General features: G+C 46.7%; 2 protein-coding genes across 2 annotated transcripts in view; one reads left to right on the top strand and one right to left on the bottom strand.

The window, feature by feature from the left end:
• The window catches only part of skap2 (src kinase associated phosphoprotein 2), a 362,220-nt gene that overhangs the window by 194,412 nt on the left and 144,314 nt on the right, over window positions 1-23,494 (top strand). The window lies entirely within an intron of this gene.
• LOC132459036 (uncharacterized) lies at window positions 13,465-15,132 on the bottom strand. Its single transcript, XM_060053421.1, has 2 exons — window positions 14,069-15,132; window positions 13,465-13,817 (listed from the first exon to the last, which is right to left on the bottom strand). The coding sequence occupies exons 1-2, from the start codon at window positions 14,373-14,375 to the stop codon at window positions 13,465-13,467; spliced, it is 660 nt and encodes a 219-aa protein (XP_059909404.1). The 5' UTR covers window positions 14,376-15,132.

Genomic DNA, 23,494 nt, shown 5'->3' with positions numbered 1-23,494 from the left:
ATGATAATAGTTTATTAATAGTTGGCAGGGTGAATATTTCACGGAGGGGCGGCACCCTAGCGCCCCCTACTTACCCACCGCCACTGGGCCCCGTTTCCCGATATCGATGGATCTTCGCTCGTAAGATGGTTCGAAAGAGGGATCTTTCGAACCATCGATAATTTCTTTGGAGCGTTTCCCGAAACTCCTCTTAAAGGCACCCAGTGCAACTTTCTAGGCTTAAAAATAAACATTCAATTTCTAGTCTTTTTTACACGTAGTAAGTTTCAATAACTCCATACCATTACATACCGACATTTAAGCAGCAAAGACGAGACGTCGTTGTGTGGTGAGAACTGATACAAAATCGATAACAACAACAATGCCGCCATTTTCTTTATTTTTTGTAACCTACAATAAATAAAGCAGGCTTCCAGTCAATGGAAAAATGGCTTCTCCCCACCGGCGATTGTTGTTGTTTACGATTTTCTATCAGTTCTCACCACACAACGACGTCTCATCTTTGCTCCTTGAATGTCGATATGTAATGGTATGGAGTTATTGAAACTTACTAAGTGTAAAAAAGACTAGAAATTGAATGTTTATTTTTCATTGAATGTTTACATAAAGTTGCACTGGGTGCCTTTAACGTGAACACGCATTCGCTGCACTCAAGACGATCGTAGGATTGTACCTGTCCACTGACATGGTGCTGAAACGGTCTATGACGCAGGGGGAGACGCAGGAATGTCGGAGGAAAATAAGTTAAAAAGGGTTAAAATATCTCCCCATCAAGGCCAACCGCAGAGTAGCCTACGAAAATAATAGATTGCAATAATATGAATGCTAAAGATATTAAAACACAATTGATTAAGCCTAGGCCGACATATATATCAGTCCGAATCCTGAGCGCACGATTGGGAGGTGGAAGTTGCGCTTTAGATGCCTTCACAAGTCCAGCGGAGGGCTCCAGTTTTCGCCGGCCAAGTCATGCGCTGTGATATGTGTGACAGCTATGTTGCACAACATTGCAGCTAAGGCTGGGGTAGCTTTGGTTGAACCGGAGGACATTGAGGACGATGACGACGGGGAAGATCGGTGTGAGGACGGCCTCCCTCATAACTACGTGGCTGGTTTTCATACACGTCGAAGAGTGATTGAGACTTTTTTTTAACCCCCTCCCCTCCCACATGTCACCAGGGGCGGGCCGTACTATTAGGCAAACCAGGCATTTGCCTGGAGCCCCAGGCCCCATAGAAGGTTTTTGGGGCCCCCAAAATGCCCCAATGCATATATTTTGTCCCCATATTTATTATTTTTATAAATATCTCTTCACAATAGTAGCATCAGGATGTCTAATTACTCATATTTTGACGATCTTTTCGTGTGCACCCCCCTTCAGTCTGCACTACATGGACTATTCCATGTTACGCGCATCACGCTCATGACGCGTATGCAGAAATGATGTCAAATTCAAAACAGTAAGCGGTAAGAGAGAGAGAGAGAAATCGAGTGAGACATAAATCGAGTGAAACATGAAGCGATCGTACGAAAGCGGGTCACATAAAAAGAAGAAGAAAGACCAAAGGCAGGACTTTCTGTCAAAGCTGCCAAAGCTATCCAGCTTTTTTACAGCCACCGCAGTGTTAGCGGGACCGTCGGCGGCTCAAGAGCAGCCGTCAACATCGTTTGCTGTCACGTTACTGCTCCTTTCATTCCAAGTGGCTCTGGCTCAGCCAGCAGCGATGCTAATGACGTGTGTCAACAAACTGACGGAGATTATGCACAACTGGTAGTGAATATTGCTCATTCTCCTTCTTCCACTTCGGTTATTGAAATTGATGACAATAACGATAACAATGACTGCGAGACACATATTCTTGTGGATGACCCAGCACTCTGGCCCAAGCTGCTGTGTCTTGGGCAGGTGCACACATATTCTTGTGGATGACCCAGCACTCTGGCCCAAGGGCCGCAGATTCACAAAAGCATACTATTACATAGTAATGAAAAATGATGAGAGGGTGAACAGGTCTTGGTTAGTCTAGTGAAAGTGCAGACCGTGTTTTTTGCTTTTGTTGTTGCCTTTTTGGAAAACAAAAACAACTGAGTGAGGAAGGATTTAAACCCTGGAATAACCTTGCAATGCATCTAATCAACCATGAAAGGTCTGAAGAGCACAGGAAAAATACTGATAGCTGGAAACAGCTATCAGTCGGTTTCCAGTAGGTCACAGCATATAGCTGCTGTGACCTACTGGAAACCCTCAGGTAAATGATGACATAAGGTTAACAGTCAGTGTAATGTGTCAACATAACTAATCTTATTGTTTTGTATGTTATTCTCAATTTGTAAATAGATAATTAACATTTGCATGAAAGAAGGATAGTGACTTTTGTTCATCCCTTGTATGGAGTATCTCATTATGCGACATAAGGTACAATAGACCGGTAGATGCAGGGGCCCCTAAATTACTCTTCGCTTGGAGCCCCCAAAGGGCTAAGTTCGCCACTGCATGTCACTAAACATTCCCGTCAACGTGACCAATCCCCACCATATCCCAGCCTTTTGCCTGCTCCTTTGCATTTTTTTTAAATATTTTTATAATTAATATCTTTATTATTATTTTTTTTATTATTTTTTTTTACAATATTTTAGGCTACGTTTTATGAGTAGCCTATGTCAGTCTGCACAAATCCCCCCCACTTTCTCTCACACATTTTAAGTGCCCTGCCTGCTCAAACATTTCCTCGACTGTCTCTCTCAAACTAAGAACATAATGGCCCACATTAGGCTCAGACGCACGTGATACACCATTACCAATGTGTTATAATAAAACACATACAATACTAGGAATGTCCGCTGGTTACGCCACTGAGGCTATAGTAGGCTAACGAGGCTCTTAGCGTCCTACGAGTACCCTGGAGCACTCGTTAGCTACGAGCGTTTTCAAGACGTTCGTTACCAAAGATGCTTTCGGGAAACGGTGTGAAAACTACGATGCTCGTACGACCCACTCTGCAATCCACTTAGGCTAAAGATGCTTTCGGGAAACGGGGCCCTGATCGATTAATAAATGAATAATAAATAACACATGAAGAGGATAGAAGAAGGCACTGCTTTGGTCACTTCCCCACTGACCTTCTTGTGCCTCAGCACTGACCCACCTGTCCTGGAGAAGCCGCAGCGTGACACATGAGCATTGCTGCATCTCAGCTCTTCCCTCGCAGCTGTTGAGTGTTGGTCCTTCCCTCCATCTCCCTCTTCAAAAATGATTACGTCAATCATGCGCCTGCCCACTGAATAGAAGCATGAAACCATGCATGCGCTGTTGGGATGCGGGGAGACCTTTTTATTTTAAGTTTAGCTGTATGTTGTGGACTCTTTGGTTTAGCCTCAGTGATTCTAGAGATTCTTGAAAGCACCACAGCATCACAGAAGCTTTAAGCCCCCACGCCACGTCAAGGCAGAGCCCATGTGAGTTTTATTTTTTTTTTGTTTTCCAATGAACTACTGTCATCTAATATAAAAGATGAAAATGGCAAACATTGCAACAGCAAAGCATAGAGATATACTTACAAACTGGTATTTTTTTCATTTGTTCGTCAATGAAGTACTGTGAACTAATGCAATCAATAAATATGTCAAACATTGAAAGACACAAAACATAGATATATATTTACAAACAGGTCCTTTTGTATTTTTATTTTTTCCAATGAACTACTGTCTACTAATAAACAAAAAAGGCAAACATTGCAACAGCAAAACTTAGATACATATTTACATACCGGCCTTTTTTTTCTTTACTTTTTTCAATAAACTATGTGCACTCACAAACAGAAATGTCAGACATTGCAACGGCACATTTCCTCCTTTTCCTCTTTTTTCCCCCTCTCTTTTGTTTGCTTCATGCCATTAAGCGCTGTCTCTTGCGCTTGAACGCAACAAATGATCTCGACGGCAACTTTCTCTTTCTGCAATCTTGCACGTACTCCTTGTATGCCACTTGGTGTGTAACCTGTGATTGTTTTAAAAAGGTGGATTCCTCGTCCATGCCCCACCTCTTCCCAGAGTTGGCTGGCAAGCACATGGCTGCTGACACAATGGGGGGCCTGAGCTCGTCCTGATCGTCGACAGCTTGGACGTCTTCCAGGGGATGCACACACTCCTCCGCACTGGACGGCGGCGGTCGCAGGGATGGGATGGCGATCCCTTGTTTCTGCAACTTAAAAACAACAACCACAAAAACATTAAGAATAAATGAACGCATAAAAACTAGGGATGGGCATTCGATAAAGTTGTTTTAGTCGATCGTCGGGAGAATTAACGATCAATTAGTCGATTAATCGTTAATATTTTACATAAAAATTTAAAAGAATATTATATTCAAAATGAAATAAATACAAATGCAGCGTGTTTTCCTCATTTCCTCATCCAGATCTTTATTATTAGATGAACAACTCAGTTAAACCAGATCCGTTCAATAGTTATGCGCTACTCTGCTCTAAGCAACGGAGCATGCAGCTCGAAGCCGGTGCTCAATAAACACAACCCTAGGTTCTTCCCAAAATAATAACAATAATAATATCAAAAAACAATCATGTTATAACTTAACCAACCAGTCTACGGATTTTTGTTCAGAAAGATGAGCATGTTGACATGCTCTGGGGTCAGACGCGACCGCAGCCTGGTGACCGTCAGTCCAGCCGCCGAAAACACCCGCTCTGAGAGGACCGACGTTACCGTGATGCACAAATACCTCCGTGCTAACTTACTAACTTATTAACTTGGCAAGGCGGGGGGACAACTTTCCACAATCCAGGGGCTCAGAAAGTTCTTTATTTCTGCTTCGATGCTAACCTCGCCTTGAGTGGTAGGCCTATAGTGCTCCCCAAGAAGTCATTTTTTAAATCATAATGGTCCCACACCAGACTTCGCCGTGGCCTCGTCCGCTTCATGATTACATCGCCGTGTTCCAATATCCATACTATCCGTACTTACTAGTCTAAGTTTGAGTACGTAGGGCGTTCCGATTCAGATCGGGCGAAAATAAGTGTATTGAAAACGGTCAAATCGCGAAGTGTGTGGCGATGTACACTTTTCATCGGCAGCCACCTTAGCTACGTAGCGGAAGAGGGCGGAGCCAGGCTGAGCCAAAGCACTGCCAAATGTGTGAGGGACGGGAAAGCTTTCTTTGGTGGCGAGGTCGGCAGCGAATTTCTTCACGTCCGTCGCCCCCGTCAGCCTGCCAGGGGGTGTGTCTGACTTTAGGGACGTGCAGGGCAGCTGATCGTTCCGCTGGTACAGGTCCCCCAGCAAGACCCTTATCAGGGCAGCCCTGAGCACGGCCGGTCCAGCCTCCACACACTGACAGAGTGCCCACAGCCTTTCGATGCGTGTTTCTTGCAGTGGGTCCCTGGTCCAGTGATGGAGGGGTGGTGGCGATTCTTCCAGGCTGGCGCTGTTGTGGGGGGCCAGCCCGATGAACCCCCTCTCGTGGGTGGCGCTGCGTTTACTCACCGTGCTGGTTCCCAGGCTGGCACTCAGGGTGTTGTCGAGTGATGACAGTGGGTGCCCAAAGAAGAGCTCTTCCAGAGCCAGCTCCGCCTGGTATGCTTTCCACGAAGGGTCGTATCTGCCCATGCCCTCGCTGTCTCGAAACGACTCTCCCAGGATGCCGGCCAGGTGGCTGACAACACCCCGCAATGTGGACAGGAGACCCCGGCCATCCTCTCTGTCCTGGAAGGGCACCAGCAGCGCACGGTCCTGGAAGAGCCTTTGCAGAGCAGGCAGGTCAAAAAACTCTCTCGGGTCAAACTCGAAGGGAACATCCTCGCCCTCGAACCGCACCACCTGCTCGATGCGGCATCCCACCTGACACACCTGGCGGAGCCTCAAGTCCCGAATATGCTTTAGGTAGGCAAACGCCCTGCTGGTAAGGGTAGCCTTGAAGTTTGGGTGGCTCAAGCCGCAGGTGACCAGCACCACTGACGGGGTGTTTGAAAGGCTGGTTGTAATGGATGTGCGGGGCGTCCACGTACAGCTGTAAGAATGTGACCTCACCCGTTTTCAAAACCCTTCCCTTACCTCGCTCAACAGCTCAGCCGCGAGTGTGCCATACAACCGTGGGTTTTTCAGCCTGAGGTCCGGGTTCGTCAGGCTGCTGGGGACAGCGCAGAGCGTCAGAACGTAGCCCCCTGCCACGTTTGATATTTTGTGGCCCAGGTAGTTTTTAAGTGCCGCCAAGCCTTCCGGACTGCAGCGCGGCAGGGACACATGTTTTTTTAGGTAGCTGTACTGCCTTTTGAGCCTACTGGGATACAAACGGGGCAGGTTCAAATAACCAACCTCTGCGACTATGCCTCTCATGTGACGCACCTGGATCACGACGCCGTCGACGTCAAACGTGTACCTGAGGCAATGGGGATTGTCTGGGCTGCTGCAGTGTATAGGGAGGCGGAAATCTGCATGTAGGAATTCACCAAAGTCTCTGTGATTGCCGACCTCACTCAGGAGAGCTTCAGTGTTTCCTGAGGCCACGGTGATGAAGTCTGTGTCCGTGGTATCTGGGGTCTGGTGTGGGGGAGAGAATTGGAGACTTGCGGGCAGGGCCGTAGCACCAAATCCTGGGCCCCTATACTATAGGTACTGATGGACCCCCCTGCGCTCAGTTGTTGATGGGGGGGGGGGGGGGGGGGGGGGGGGACGTGGCCGGTAGATAATAAAAAAAAAAAAACTGTCCCCTTTGTCCCCGCAGTCCGACGGCCCTGCTTGCGGGAGCCGACATCACCTCAACGTGCAACCTTTTCTGCTATGCCAGAAAAGAAAAGAAAATAATAACGCTAAATTCATAAATGAATACATTTAAAAAAAGCAAACAAAAACAAACAAACAAACAAACACACAGTTACACCTCACACAGCATTTAACATGTTCAGGCCAGTTTACACAACACAAGCTCAATTCACGCACACATTGCCTATTCATAACAGCCTATAAAACAGCTTTCAAGTCGATCACGATTAATTTGTTTCTTTTTAGCTTTTCATCGCGTGATCAATTGAGAAGAAGATAGCCTAACACAAAAAAACATGTCACGCCACTAGGGCTGGCCCGAATTATTTGAATACTCGTTCGGAAAATTAGTATTCAAAGCTTAAATATCACATGAATACTTAAATCAGTATTCGGAGCTTCGTTTATTTTTTTCACGTGCCTGACGTTACCAGAGCGAGGGAGGCAAACTATAAGCGACACCAAGCAGAGAAGCGAGAGGGGTGGAGGAAGAATAGATATGTTTCCCTTTACTTTACAACACAACATTAGCGGGATCTTGGGAGGAAAAGTAATGCTTAGCGAAATGCTAACCTTAGCTTAGTTGTTTGTTTACGTTCGCTTTACAGCGCTGCGCCAATCAACTGTGACTGGCTTGCTGCAGAGCGTGAGCGTCTTGGGAATACCCGGTCAATATAATGGATATAATAAGGACACATAAGACAATCAATATTCGGTATTTGTTATGGATTTATTGTACAAATTCCCTGAAAAGATGCACGTTCCAGGATGCATTGAAAAGATCCCCTAACGGCTTAGATGGCAGAGGACAGGGCCCCGTTTCCCGATATCGATGGATCTTCGCTCGTAAGATGGTTCGAAAGGTGGATCTTTCGAACCATCGATAATTTCTTTGGAGCGTTTCCCGAAACTCCTCTTAACGTGAACGCGCATTCGCTGCACTCACGACGATCGTAGGATTGTACCTGTCCACTGACATGGTGCTGAAACGGGCTATGACGCAGGGGGAGACGCAGGAATGTCGGAGGAAAATGGTGTTAAAAAGGGTTAAAATATCTCCCCATCAAGGCCAACCGCAGAGTAGCCTACGAAAAGAATAGATTGCAATAATATGAATGCTAAAGATATTAAAACACAATTGATTAAGCCTAGGCCGACATATCAGTCCTAATCCTGAGCGCACGATCGGGAGGTGGAAGTTGTGCTATAGATGCCTTCACAAGTCCAGCGGAGGGCTCCAGTTTTCGCTGGCCAAGTCATGCGCTGTGATATGTGTGACAGCTATGTTGCACAAAATTGCAGCTAAGGCTGGGGTAGCTTTGGTTGAACCGGAGGACATTGAGGACGATGACGACGAGGAAGATCGGTGTGAGGACGGCCTCCCTCATAACTACGCGGCTGGTTTTCATGCACGTCGAAGAGTGATTGAGACTTTTTTTTAACCCCCTCCACCCTCCCACATGTCACTAAACATTCCCGTCAACGTGACCAATCCCCACCATATCCCAGCCTTTTGCCTGCTCCTTTGCTTGTTTTTTATAATTTTTTTATTTTTTTTTAATTTTTTTAATTTTTTTACATTATTTTATGCTACGTTTTATGAGTAGCCTATGTCAGTCTGCACAAATCCCCCCCACTTTCTCTCACACATTTTAAGTGCCCTGCCTGCTCAAACATTTCCTGGACTGTCTCTCTCAAACTAAGAACATAATGGCCCACATTAGGCTCAGACGCACGTGATACACCATTACCAATGTGTTATAATAAAACGCATTCAATACTAGGAATGTCCGCTGGCTACGCCACTGAGGCTATAGTAGGCTAACGAGGCTCTTAGCGTCCTACGAGTACCCTGGAGCACTCGTTAGCTACTCGTGACTCGTTAGCGTTTTTAAGAGGTTCGTTACCAAAGATGCTTTCGGGAAACGGTGTGAAAACTGTACGATGCTCGTACGACCCACTCTGCGATCCACTTAGGCTAAAGATGCTTTCGGGAAACGGGGCCCAGCTGATTTGGAACGGAACGACAGCTGTTCGCTTCAACAGGGAAAAACTAAGGAACTCCAACTTACTTGGGCCTACTAATTAACGTTCAAAAGCTATTAAATCTTCAACAAAATATGCAGATACTGTCCAAATCGGTTCCAGGGAGTATATATGGATTATTGGGTGTCAAGCAACTATGTTGCGAGACAACCTATTGTTTTTGTGTGAATTCCTATTATTATTTACCTGACATGGGAGTCTATGGCAGCCCATAGAACCGTTTGTTGAAAAGTTGTGAAAATGTGCATACTGGTTCAGGACAACCCCATTAGCCCAACAAGCCAATTTCAGGTCGCTAGCCCAACAGCTCTAGCGCCACCAACATTCATGTTAATAACTTTCGACAAATTCATCCAATATTCACAAACAAGGTATCATTGGATTCCTTGGTCCAAGCCAAGTTCAACGCATCCTTTGACATCATTTTGCGCCATGATGGATTTTCCGCCATCTTGGTTTACGTCAAAAACCTTCAAAATGCTACTTCTATCACAAATTTTGTCCAATCATCTCGGAAGTTGGCACAAATGATCTTCAGGCCATGCTTGATAAAAAACATTGAATAGACTTTTCAAATTCAAAACCGTTTGCCCGCTAAAGCCAATCAAATTTGACCGCCAAGTCGCCAAACAGGAAGTAAGCCCATATCTCACCAGCCCTTTGACATATCATAACCAACCTTGGTACATAGACCCATGACCCCATCATGGTGACACTGAATGAATTTGGTGACCTTTGACCTCTAGGGGGCACTGTTATTAATGTCGATGTGTTTTGACTCCTCTCTTTTCACATGAGTGTATTTAAAACTTATTTTCAATGTTTGGTGATACTATCAGACCTCCCCATATAGCTAGTATATTATTTCTTGCAGAAATATCCGCAACAGCCAATGATATTCGCCCGTGAAGCCGCCAAACCGGAAACACACCAATATCTCTGCAGCCCTTTGACATATCATAACCAAACTTGATACATAGACCCATAGCATCATCATGGGGAATTTGGTGACCATTGACCTCTAGGGGCGCTATAATTAATGAAGACGTGTTTTAACTCCTCTCTTCACACGAGTACATTTCAAACTTATTTTCAATGTCTGATGATACTGTCAGACCTCCCCATATAGCATATAAATTATTTCTCATGGCAACATCAGAACTTGGCCACCATGTTGAAAGTTGTCAAAATCAGTTGTACATTTCCACAGGCCACAAATTATGTCTGATCTTCATGAAACTTGGAATATATGATCTTCAGACCAAGCTGAACAAATGTATCTAACAGCTTTCTCAAATTCAAAACCGTTTGGCCGTGACAGCCAATCAAACATGACGGTGCTCATTAATGGGTAGACACTGCATTCGTGTGGCGATAAGCGGTACTTAATGTTTAATGCAACAATGACTATATTTACCATTCCGCCCACTTACAATATAAACTGGATGCTCAAATTCAAAACCGTTTGGCCGTGACAGCCAATCAAACTTGACGGCAAAGCAGCCAAACAGGAAGTAAGCCGGTTCTCATCACTTCTTTAACATATCATAGCCAAACTTGGTACATAGATTCATGACATCATTCTGGGGACATCCAAACTATTAGCTGACCTTTGACCTCAGGGGCACGTCAAACAGGAAGTGAGCTCATATCTCTGCAAGGCCTTCATGCATCCAAACCAAACTTGTCTCATAGTCTTATGACCCTATCCTGATGATGCCCAAATAATTTGGTGTGATTTGACTTTGAGGGCTGCGTTGTTAGCAGCAAGTCCATTCCAGCCCTTAGAAAGCAACTTCAATGTATTTTCATTGTGATACACATTTTCCAATAACTTCCATTGTCAGTTAAATCCAATCATATGTATTTTTTCATGGTCATATCATATACTGTGTTATATAAAACTGATTACATATCAATCATACTGTCAATCTGACGTACAGCATACAATTAGAACACTATTTCATTTATTTCAATGTTAGTTGCGCTGAACAGCGCTCATTAAAGGGTAGACACTCCACTCGTGTGGCGACTAGCGGTACTGCATGTAGAATAAAACAATGACGTTATTTACAATTCTGCCCACTTTTAATATAAACTGAATTCTTACTGGATTAGATGCTTCGTGAACCACCTCCAGAACGCATGCTTGTTTACATTGTGTCTCTGTTAGGGATAAACCTCGTGTTGAACGTTTACCACTCTCTCCAAGTCCTACCAAGCCAGAGACAAGGATCCAAATAGTTTTTTGTCATTACCTGCACAAAAGGTCATCAGATAAACAAAAGATACGGGGAATGAGCATATGTTTGGTCTGCCTAGACAAAATAAATGTTATATTACAAGTTGCACGACAACAACCCAAACGTGCTTAGCACGTCAAACCAAAATAGCAAATCAATCTAATTTACAATACTGTGCCATACATTGCAAGAATTCGATATATAAGATGTCCAAACCAAATCTTCATTTATTTGTCATTGATTCATGTGATTTTATCAGCCAGCTTTTTTAGGTGCATGTCATGCCAATTGCCACCTTTTGTGTGCGCCCTGTTGTTTAGACTGGTCCCCTGTTTGTTTTCACGTCTCACCCAGTGTGTTCACTGCCTGATGAAGATCAGGGCCCCGTTTCCCGATATTGATGGATCTTCGCTCGTAAGATCATTCTCCCGATGGATCTTTCGAACCATCGATAATTTCTTTGTCGCGTTTCCCGAAACTGGGCCATTACATAGTCAACGCATCACTACGCATACGCGTCCATAAGGCTACGCGACGCGACGGCCGCCATTATGCGTCGACGCGTAGCAAAACACGTCCTCCAGATTTTTGATACGCGACGCGCCGATCCATGCAATACCATGCGTTGTTGGTGGGGGCGATACTGCAAATATTGTACGTTAATTTCAATTATATTAACGGAAGAAAATTCGAATGAAATGGCGGGCGAAGAGGAAAAATTGTGCGAGCAAATTAGATTATATGAGCATTTATATGACACTTCATCCATGTTACATTCCAACAAGAATGCTTTGGAGAATGCGTGGAGGGAGGTTGCAAGTGCAATGGAAAAATCGGTTGCAAAAGTTAAAACAGACTGGAAAGCTGTCCGGGACAAATACGCCAGAGCGCATAAAAAATGGAAGATCGCGTGCAGAAGTGGTGCTGGGCAAATAACTTTCGGTTATCCTAAAATCCTGACCCAACTTAGCTGGTTGAGCGAGTTCATCCGGCACAGGTCCACCGAATCAAATTTACCGGTATGTAGGCATAATCAACGTGTGTGTGTGTGTGTGTGTGTGTGTGTGTGTGTGTGTGTGTGTGTGTGTGTGTGTGTGTGTGTGTGTGTGTGTGTGTGTGTGTGTGTGGAGAGACAGACTGTTCTCAATATATTTTGTAATGGTAGGCTATTTACTTGGTCAGGATGTTTGAAAACAGGTGTCTTTCTGTAGGCAGGTGAGGAAGATGAGGAGGAGGAGGAAAGGCCTAATTTGCAGGCAGATCAGGCACCTCCATCAACCCCCAACCCCACCTCATCCCTATCCCAATTTCCACTTCTATCTGACCCTCTAACCACTACCTCTTCCACATCTCACCCTTCTACCTCTACCTCTTCCCTTCTTCCACCCCACCCTCCCACCGCGACACGAGTGGCTTCTGCTACCTCTTCCTCCCTATCTGACCCTCCTCAGTCTTTACCCCATCATCTCATCCCCCTACCCCGACATCATCAGCCTCCCGTGGGGGTAAAAGAAAGAGGAAAAGCGTCAGGCCGAATACGGATCCATGCGAGGCTGCCCTCCTCGATAGGCTGCAGGAAATTCGGCAGGATAGAGAGAAGGAAATGGAGAAGGTGAGAGAAAGGGAGAGAGAAAGGGTGGAAGAGAGGGAGAGAGAGAATGAGAGAGAGAGGGAGAGAGAGAGGATGAGGGAAAGAGACATGAATGACATTCACTTCTCCTTTAGCAATTACCTGTGCCAATTCATGCGAACCCTTCCACAGGGGCAAAGTGCTTTTTTGATGCACGACATCAAACAGTTGATGCGGGATTATGAGCCAATTTAATAATTTTCTTCTCACCCGATATTCTTTTTATTACTTGCCTTATTTGTTTTAGCTTATTTTAATTAATTACGTAATGTTTTGTGTTCACGTTCTGTGTGTTCATGTTCTGTGTGTTCATGTTCTGTTTGAAACATAAGTTCTGTATATAGCCTCTTTGAGTGAATGAAATTTGAAAGCGTGAGTGAATGAAAAATGTGTGCATGCATGGTGGGTCAAGTTTCTGTGTTTGATAAATAAACCCCTTTTCTCTAATAATGTTTCCTACCATATAATTTCTGTGGACATTATGCGGCAAGCTTTGGCTATAGGCGTACACTTAAATAATTCATTCATCTGTCAAGGCAGTAGCTCGTTGTATAAAAAATTTATATGGATATGAATTAATGAGTTTGACGTAAACCAAATTAGTTAACTTGTGTAATGTGATAACTAATAAATTAAAAGTCATGCTTCCAAGGGAAAAATACGTTTATTGGTCAGTGCGCATACCCAAACGTAGCACATTGTACTGGTGGGGAAACACGCCAGCATCTGACAGAAAATAATCTGCCAGCTGCTCCCTGACAAGGGCCGCTCTTAGAGATGGTCTAGAGATGGTCTGGCTCTGCCGACCGAACACCGTGGTCCGTCAACCATATTCCGGTCCCCCTCAACATGCTGCCTCCACTCTCCAGGCTGGACCTCTCCGGTGTCAGCGGTCCTATCCACAAAGGAGGCGGGCATGTATCTGGCTCGTTCGGTGGATGCCAGGAAGTTGTGGAGAGCCACGCACGCCTTCACAATTTTCACCGCCTTTTCAGGTTGGCAGTCAATTGGACGGCCAAAGATTCGGAAGCGCGCAGCCAATATGCCAAAGGCATTCTCCACTACGCGTCTCGCCCTGGCCTGTCGGTAGTTGTAGATGCGCTTCCTATCCTGCAGGTTAGTACCTAATGAGACGACAAATAAGTGTCATGCAGGAACACAGAACAGATGAGAGAACAGATGACTTGGCTGACTCCAACTTAACACGGCTTTTGAATAGTAATGGTCAAGTGTGCCATTGCGCGCACTGTGTGCCTGCCTGGGTAGGCTATGCATTTTTTTTCGTTAGACTAATTCATGTATAATTAATTAAATCATGTATAATTAATTAATGTAATAAAAACAATAAATAGCTATTAAATATTTTTATTCTCACCTGGATAGGGACGCATCAGGTTCACCTGTAGGGGAAAGGCCTCATCCCCCAGAAAAAAATAAGGACTGGGCGTTGTGGTGCCTGGTAGGACAGCAGGGGCGGGTAGATTGAGGTTGCCCTCTGCCAGTCTGGATCCGAAGGCACTGCGACCCAAGACACCTCCATCGCTCTCACGCCCGTATGCGCCAACGTCTACATGAATAAATCTATAGTTGGCATCAGCAGCAGTCATGAGGGCAATTGAAAAAAAAACCTTTGTAATTATAGAAGTCACTTCCCGATCGTGCTGGAGCTCTGAGTCTGACATGCTTCCCGTCAATCGCCCCGACACACAGGGGAAACTGCCACTGCCTCCAAAAGTCCTCCGCTATGTCCTGCCACTGACCGCGGGAAGGAAAGGCCATGAACTCCCCCTGAAGGGCGTCCCAGATGGCAGAACACATCTCCTCCACGATGCCCGACACAGTGCTGGTGCCCATCTTGTAGCTGGCCGAAAGAGCTTGCAGGCCGATGCCGGTTGCCAGGTACCTCAAGGTAACGGCAAGCCTTTGGGAAGCCCCGATCGGGTTCCGGTGGTTTTGGTGAGAGTCTGGAAGATTACGGATGACTCGCGAAAGGAGATCATCGAACTTTGGCGCCGACATACGAAAATATTGGAAATGCCTCTCCTCGTCCAGGCTTCGCATTGGAAGCACCAGAGAAACAAATTCCCCATCCCGATCTCGTGTGGTATTCAAAGGGCGCACATACCACCGCCTATCTCTGCGCTTCCTGCGTTGTCGTTGCCGATGTAAAAGGAGCAATAAAATGCACTCTTCTTCCGTAGACATTTTGATCGGAATGGCACTCGGAATGTCACCCGCAATATAAGCCGCGAAACACCGGCGATTCTGCTGCCGCCCGTGGCGTAAGTGGTGTATTGCATGTAATGCAATACACCACTACGCCCGCGACGTTCGCGTATGCTGTGTAGACTATGAAAGGAAGCGCGTCGCTCGCGTCACTCGCGTCGTTTACGCACGTTGCTCGCGTCGACTATGTAACGGCCCTTAACGTGAACGCGCATTCGCTGCACTCACGACGTCGTAGGATTGTAACTGTCTACTGACACGGTGCTGAAATGGTGTAGTGTTGTAGGCATTACGCATCAAATTAACAATCGTTGACAGGTTTGATTAATTAGTCTCTGAACATAGGCCTACATAGTGCAAGGGACAATGCAGTACGTCAGTGCAAATAATGGCTGGGAGACAGCGTGTGCTAGCGCTCCGTGCGCAAGAGAGAGAGAGAGAGAGAGAGAGAGAGAGAGAGAGAGAGAGAGAGAGAGAGAGAGGTCCCCGGAGTCTCCTTGTTGCGATCAATGCCCGAATCCGGGACAACTTTGACCCCCTCGAGGTCTACACTGACGCGGCAGTCATCCAGCGCTACAGGCTGCCCAGGGAGGCCATCAGACAGCTGCTTGGGGCGATCAGGCAAGACCTCAGACGTGCTACAAGGAAGAGCTTTGCGCTCACGCCGCAAGTGCAGCTCTTGGCCGCCCTCCGATTCTACGCCACAGGGAGCTTCCTGCCGGTGGTAGGAGATGGCCAGGGCCTGTGCAAGGCGTCAGTGTGCAGATCGTTCCAGGCAGTGACATACAGCCTCCTCCGTCTCGTACCGCGACACGTCCGTTTCCACAGCAGAGACAAGATGGATGCGACCCAAGAGGACTTTTTTCGGTCGTTCCGCATCCCACAAGTGGCCGGAGTCGTGGATGGAACTTTGATTCCAATTCTCACGCCCCACGTTGATGGCCACGTCTACATCTGTCGGAAGGGATATGCCGCTGTCAACTGCCAGGTGGTGTGCGACCATCAGGGCATCATCCTGGATGTCGTAGCGAGATGGCCTGGAAGCACTCACGACTCCTTCGTGTTCCGCGAGTCCTCCATCGGACGGCTGGCTGCAGCCTCCAGGGGAGAGTGGCGGCTCCTCGGGGGACAGTGGCTATCCGCTTAGGCCTCACCTGTTCACCCCAGTGGCTAACCCGGGAGACGTCCACGAGGAACAGTACAACGAAGCCCACCGTCTGGCCCGGTGCATTGTCGAGCGCACGATCGGCAGGTGGAAGTTGCACTTCCGATGCCTCCACAAATCCGGCGGAGTGCTCCAGTTTGCGCCAGCCAAGTCGCACGCTGTGATCTGCATGACAGCAATGTTCCACAACATTGCAGCCAAGGCTGGGATGGCGTTGGGTGAACCGGACGAGGACGAGGAAGATCCGTTCTTTGGAATTTGGTTTGGAATCACGCCGAAGAGTGATCGCGGCTCCCCCCCCCCTGTCACTAAACATCCCCGTCAACGTGACCAATCCCCACCATATCCCAGCCTTTTGCCTGCTCCTTTTGCCTTTAATTTTTTTTTCATTTCTTTCATTCATTATTTTTTTGGTTATTTTAGGCTATGTTTTAAGAGTAGCCTATGTCACAGTCTGCACAAATCCCCCCACTTTCTCTCACACATTTTGAGTGCCCTGCCTGCGCAAACATTTTCTGGACTGTCCTGTTTTATTTTGGCCATTTTAACATCTTTATTAATAAATAAATTAATAATCTTTATTAATCACCAAACTAAGAACATAAAGGCGCAATGCGTTTTAATAAAACGCATCCAATACACGGAATGTCCGATGGTGACGCCACTGAGGCTATAGCTAACGATGCTCTTAGCGTCCTACGTGTACCTACGAGTACCCCTGGAGTACTCGTTAGTTCCGAGCGTTTTCACGACGTTCGTTACCAACGATGCTTTCGGGAAACGCGGTGAAAACTCTACGATGCCCTTTCGACGCACTTCACGATCCACTTAGGCTAACGACGCTTTCGGGAAACGGGGCCCAGATGAGATCGAAATGTTGCCTTGTCTTGAAGTAAATAAATGTGCTTCTGGGCTTTTAACAGTGGGTCTTCCACTATATCTGATAAATCGTCTAGCACCTGTGGATTACTTTTTAGGATGTGCGCATAACTCCTCTCTAAGACACCATTACAGAATCTGTGTCAACATTATTTGAGTAAGAGCATTGCATTCAGAGTATGTTCACTTCATCCTGATGGTAATTGGGATTGTACCACTGATTAATTAAGACCCAGTCAGTCAATGATAGGAAAAATCATGAAGAGTTTAATTATTGTGGTTAATACTAAGAGATAGGCAGCATCGTTTCTGTTAAACCACTCTAAATAAACAAGCAAGTTACTCAGGGTTTAACCATATAAGTGATGATGAGTGATGTGGACAATACTGAATCATACCTCAATTAGTGCTAACCTGGCAATCCCTAGCACAACACTACTGATAAAAGGTAGTAACAAACACACACACACCACCTGCTTTTAATGCTCTTAATGCATGTATACAACATTGTTATGTTGTCTTATCCATCTTGTGACATGATATCGTAGATACGATACGATGTGTTTTTATTCATATCTTACAATCTAGTTGTACAAATTGACATTTCATTTGAAATTAAGATATGAAATAGGAGAAAACCCCAAAAAGCTGCAAGGAGCTGCTTGTCGGCGGGGAAACCTGAGACAGGACAAGACATAGGGTAGACGGGAAACATGGACAAAAAATACATAATTAAAAAATACAGTACACAAACCCAAGGTATCGCCGCAGTATCCAAATGGCAGAGGTGGAAAGAGTACTAAAATATTTTACTCAAGTACAATTACTGTTACTCTGTTGAAATTGTACTCAAGTACGAGTAAATTTACCGGTCAAAAAATCTACTCAAGTAAAAGTAAAAAGTAAATAATTTAAAATGTACTTTAAGTAAAAGTAAAAAGTTACTTTTTACAATCAGTGTTTTCTGCCTCTACTGTGATGTGCAAAAGCCCACCTGGGAAATCGAAAGCCCACCTGGCAAATTCCCATTGTCATTGTAGGTCGAAGCTTCAGGAAGGAGTCGCAGACGCCACCGGACGGTAGCTAAGCTATCTAGGCTATTTTCGAATTACGAAAATAAAAAATAAATAAATCAAGAGTCAATCGGGATATCAGGCTATGGGACCTGTCAGAGTATTAGAGTGTTTACGGTACTCTGCTTTACGGCTGTCGTAACGTAGCTGTTGATGTTTACTCTAGTGGGTGTTACGGCAGTGGGAGGGGCTTTCACGTGAGTCTTGATCCGGTATGCTGTGAACATGAACCCGAGAGCTCCTGGATAAAGTCAGAAGTAACAACTTACCTGTGTCTGGACATTCCGTGTTTTATTACATGGTGTCAGAAGTGGCCAGTGGTTTTGCAAAGAGTGTAAATCATGGCGAAGTTCAACCCACCGGAGAGTTTTAGCTTTGATAAACCGACGGAGTGGACCGACTGGAAAAGGCGGTTCGAGAGATATCGGACGGCTACGGAGCTCAACAAGAAGTCGGGTGAAGTACAAGTGTGTTCCCTGGTGTACGCAATGGGGAGTGAAGCGGAAAATATTTTCAAGTCGTTTACTTTTACTGACCCAGGACACCAGAATAATTTCAATATAGTGATGGAGAAGTTCGACGAGTACTTTTTCCCGCGGCGGAATGTAATCCATGAGCGTGCTGTTTTCCACCAGCGTGTGCAGCGGCCTGGCGAGCCGGCAGAGACTTTCATCAGGGCTCTCTATGATTTATCAGAACACTGCGAGTTTGGGGTGGGTAGAGATGAAAATATTCGGGACCGAATCGTGGTGGGGATTCAAGATAAAGAGCAGTCTCGTAAATTGCAGCTCATGGCGGATCTTACACTGGCGCAGACTATACAGTCTGTTCGCCAGTCAGAGACAGTGAACATGCAGATCAGTGCGCAGGCAGCAGAGGCCATGGCAGCCACGGCATCCGTACAAGAGGTGCGGGGCGCGCGGAAGACGAATATAAAATGGCAGCGCAACGCCGAGAGAGCGGGAAAGACGGAGCACGGGAGGAAGTGCAGCCGGTGTGGGAAAACAGGGCACAAGGATCCAGAGAGATGCCCCGCTCGCAATTCAGCTTGCAACAAATGCGGCAGTAACGGACATTGGCAGAGCCAGTGCAAAACCAAAGCGGTGAGGGAAGTAACAGAGGCAGATGAGCAGAGTGAATACTTCCTGGGATCAGTGAATGCAAACGCGAGTGATGAGTGGACAGTGCAACTTCTGCTGGGTGCAACTCCTGTTAAGTTTAAGATCGATACTGGGGCTGATGCTAGTGTAATGTGTGAAGAGACTTTCAATATGCTCATTCCAGAGAGAGAACTGAAGCAGACTCGTGTATTTTTGACCAGCCCAGGGGGTCAATTAGACTGTAAAGGACAATTTCAAGTTAACACCACATACAAGAAGAACTCATACTCATTCCCAGTGTATGTTATTAGAGGAAAGTCTGTCAACAACTTACTCAGTAGATCCACTGCAGCTGAGATGGGCCTCGTGAAACGGATCGAGGAGGTCCATGGTGCCTTTGGAGAGCATGGCACGCTCAAGACGGAGCCTGTGAGGATACAGCTCAAGGACAACGCCACCCCGTACGCGGTGCAGACTGCGCGCAGGGTCCCAATACCGCTGACGTCCAAGGTCAGGGAGGAGCTGCGCCGCATGGAGGGGTACGGCATCATAGAGGAGGTAACCCAGCCAACCGATTGGTGCGCCCCCATGGTGCCCGTGCTAAAAAAGAACGGAAAGGTTCGTATATGTGTGGATCTTAAGAAACTAAATGAACAGGTAAAGAGAGAGATTCATCTTACCTACACCAGAGGAGATTACAGCGGAGCTGTGTGGAGCAACGGTGTTCTCCAGCCTTGATGCAGCCTCTGGGTTCTTCCAGATTCCTCTGCACAGTGAGAGTAGCCTACTCACCACATTCATTACGCCATTTAGCAGGTACTGTTTCCGGCGCTTACCATTCGGGATAACGAGCGCCCCAGAAATTTTCCAAAGGAAAATGTTGGAGACACTTCAAGGCCTACAGGGCGTCTCAGTTTACATGGATGACATTATTGTGTATGGAAAGGACATGGAAGAGCACGACCTCCATCTCCAGAAGGTCCTGGAGAGAGTCAAGTCTGCTGGGCTCAAGCTCAATAAGGAAAAGTGTAAGCTCAGACAAGAGCAGCTCAACTTCCTGGGCCAGGTGGTCGATGCCACAGGCGTGCGGCCGGATCCAGCAAAGGTGCGAGCAATCCGGGAGCTCGCTGCACCAGAGAACGTCCACAAGCTCAAACGTATCCTGGGCATGGTGAACTATCTCGGTAAATATGTGCCGAACCTGTCCACAGTGGGCCAGCCACTGTACGAGCTGCTCCGGTCCAAGACAGCTTGGACCTGGGGTCCCGCACAACACACAGCTTTTGAGAAGCTAAAAGAGCTACTGATGACATCGCCAGTGTTAGTGTTTTATGACGTCAACAGACCCACCGCTGTCTCAGCTGATGCAAGCAGCTATGGGCTCAGTGGCGTGCTGTTGCAGCTCCATGGACAAAACTGGAAACCAGTCGCATACTGCTCAAGGAGGCTGACAGACGCAGAGACCAGATACGCGCAGATTGAGAAAGAGTGCCTGGCGAGTGTCTGGGCCTGTGAACGGTTTGAAAAATACCTCTACGGCCTGGAGAGTTTTGAACTTGTGACAGACCACAAGCCCCTGGTCCCACTAATGAACAGTAAAGACTTAGACAACGTTCCATTAAGGTGCCAGAGACTTCTTATGCGGCTCATGCGCTTTAAGCCAGTGGCTGCGTATGCGCCGGGGAAGACCCTTGTTGTGGCAGACACACTGTCACGGAGCCCTCTGAGCAACGCGGAGGACGGGAGAGACACACACTCTGAGGTTGAGTGCTACATTGCAGCAGTCATGGACAGCGTGCCAGCTACCCCACAGAAGATGAACAACATCAGAGCAGCTACTGCAGCTGATGAGAAGCTGCAGACAGTGATCAGGTACATTGGGTCCGGCTGGCCAGAACACGCATGCCAAGTACCAAGCAACATACGTGAGTACTTCTCTATGAGAGATGAACTTTCAGAGTATGGCGGGATGGTCGTGAGAGGAAGCCGCATCGTGATACCAGGGACGCTGAGGGCAGACATCCTTGAGAGAATCCACGACGGACATCAAGGGCTCTCAAAGTGTCGGGACAGGGCAAACGCCGCTGTCTGGTGGCCCGGCATCTCCTCACAACTGAAACACAAGGTGTTGTCATGTCAGTCCTGCTGTGAGTTGAGAAGAGCACAGCAGAAGGAGCCGTTGATCTCTACCCCGCTCCCCGACAGACCATGGCAGCGCATAGCTCTGGACCTATGCGAACATAATAAACAGAAATACTTAATCATCTCAGACTACTACTCGAGATACATCGAGATATTGCACATGAAAACAACAACAAGTGCTCATGTCTCTCTGAAGCTGAAAGCTATATGCGCCCGTTACGGCATTCCAGATGTGGTCGTCAGCGACAACGGGCCGCAGTTCACAAGCACAGAGTTTCAAGACCTCGCCCGTGAGCTTGACTTTGAACACGTCACCTCAAGCCCACACAACGCACAAGGCAACAGTCACGCAGAGAGGGCGGTGCAGACCGCAAAGCGACTATTGAAACAGAACGACCCTCTCATCGCACTCATGTGCTACAGGTCAACACCATGCAGCACAACTGGAGCCAGCCCAGCTGAACTACTAATGGGCCGGAAGATTCGAACGACACTGCCTACCCTCGAGAGAAACCTGCAGCCCTCATGGCCCGACAGGCAGCGCATCAGGCAGAAGGACGAGGCAGAGAAGAAGAAGCAAGCCTTCTACTACAACAGACGCCATGGGGCCAGACCCCTACCCCCACTTCAGCCTGGTGGTAACGTCCTCACCAAGCTGGACCACCAGAAATCCTGGACAGCTCCTGCAGTTGTGACCGCTGAGAGTGTCACGCCACGCTCTTACATCATCCAGACGCAGCAGGGGGCAAGACTCAGGCGCAACCGGCGCCACCTGCAGGAGATGCCTGCTCCACAGCCGCCTGGAGGCAAAGCACCTGTCTTACCTGTTTGCACGGACAATCCGGACATCAATCGACAGCAGGGGGACTCCAGTGTCAGCATGCATGCTGGTGCTGAAAATCTGTCACAGACCAGGTCTGGACGGATCTCTAAGCCAGTCATCAGACTGGACTTGTGAGTTAACATGTCCTCGCACTCATGGCCTTTGGGGGGGAAGAAGGGAAAAGAGTTCCAGGTGTGGTAACCTTTAAACCACATAAAAGAGTTCCAGGTGGTAAAGCCACATAAAAAGAAAAAGAGTTCCATAGAATGTTATAAACTGATGTGTTTTAATATCAAGAGTTCAGGAATGCAAACTGTTATCTTATAGTGAAAAGTAATTTGATAATCGTTTGATAATCTAAAGGTTTATTGAATATAAGTACTACAGAAGATAGACCAAGGGTTGAATGTCGTTTATTGATATTTAATGAAGAATGACATTGTTTACATTTCACAGGATGTTTAATGTGGTCCTGCTTATTGCTACAGAATACCATTGTTCTTTACAGAATGTTTATCTGTTTACTTTATTGAGGAAAGTAGAACTAAAAAGGGGAGATGTCAGAGTATTAGAGTGTTTACGGTACTCTGCTTTACGGCTGTTGTAACGTAGCTGTTGATGTTTACTCTAGTGGGTGTTACGGCAGTGGGAGGGGCTTTCACGTGAGTCTTGATCCGGTATGCTGTGAACATGAACCCGAGAGCTCCTGGATAAAGTCAGAAGTAACAACTTACCTGTGTCTGGACATTCCGTGTTTTATTACAGGACCTAAAAATAATTTACAGATGGAGGAGGATGTTGAGGACATAAAGAAGTCGCTCAACTTCCTGACGGAGGAAGTTACTGCTGTCAGAAAGCTTCAGAGCAGTATTCTGGACCTCGTAAAAGAGGTAAAAACTCTACGGATCCAAAACGCCGAAAAAGATAAGCAACTTGCCGACCTGGAGAATAAAGTAGAAGAGCTAGAACAGTACACCAGGATCAATAATGTGATTGTCTCCGGGCTGCAAGTCAAACCCCGGTCATACGCCCGGGCGGTGACAGCTGACAGCGAGGGGGGGCACGGTGAACTGGATGTTGGCTCAACGGAGCAACAGGTGGCTGCCTTCCTGCAGTCCAAAGGGATACACCTGAACTGCAATAATATCGAGGTATGCCACCCTCTGCCAAGGAGAAATAGCAGTGACAAACCGGCCATAATCATCCGGTTTGTCAATAGAAAGCATAAGATCGCTCTGCTGAGAGAAGGTAGACGTCTGAAGGGAACGGATGTATACCTAAACGAGCATCTCACCAAACGCAACGCCGAAATAGCCAAAAACGCACGCTACCTCAAGAAACAGAAAAAAATACAAAACACCTGGGGTCTCATTTATAAAACTGTGCGTGGGAT

This window comes from Gadus macrocephalus, chromosome 6 (assembly GCF_031168955.1).
Source record: "Gadus macrocephalus chromosome 6, ASM3116895v1".
NCBI lineage: Eukaryota > Metazoa > Chordata > Actinopteri > Gadiformes > Gadidae > Gadus > Gadus macrocephalus.
This window is presented reverse-complemented; position numbering and strand designations above follow the sequence as displayed.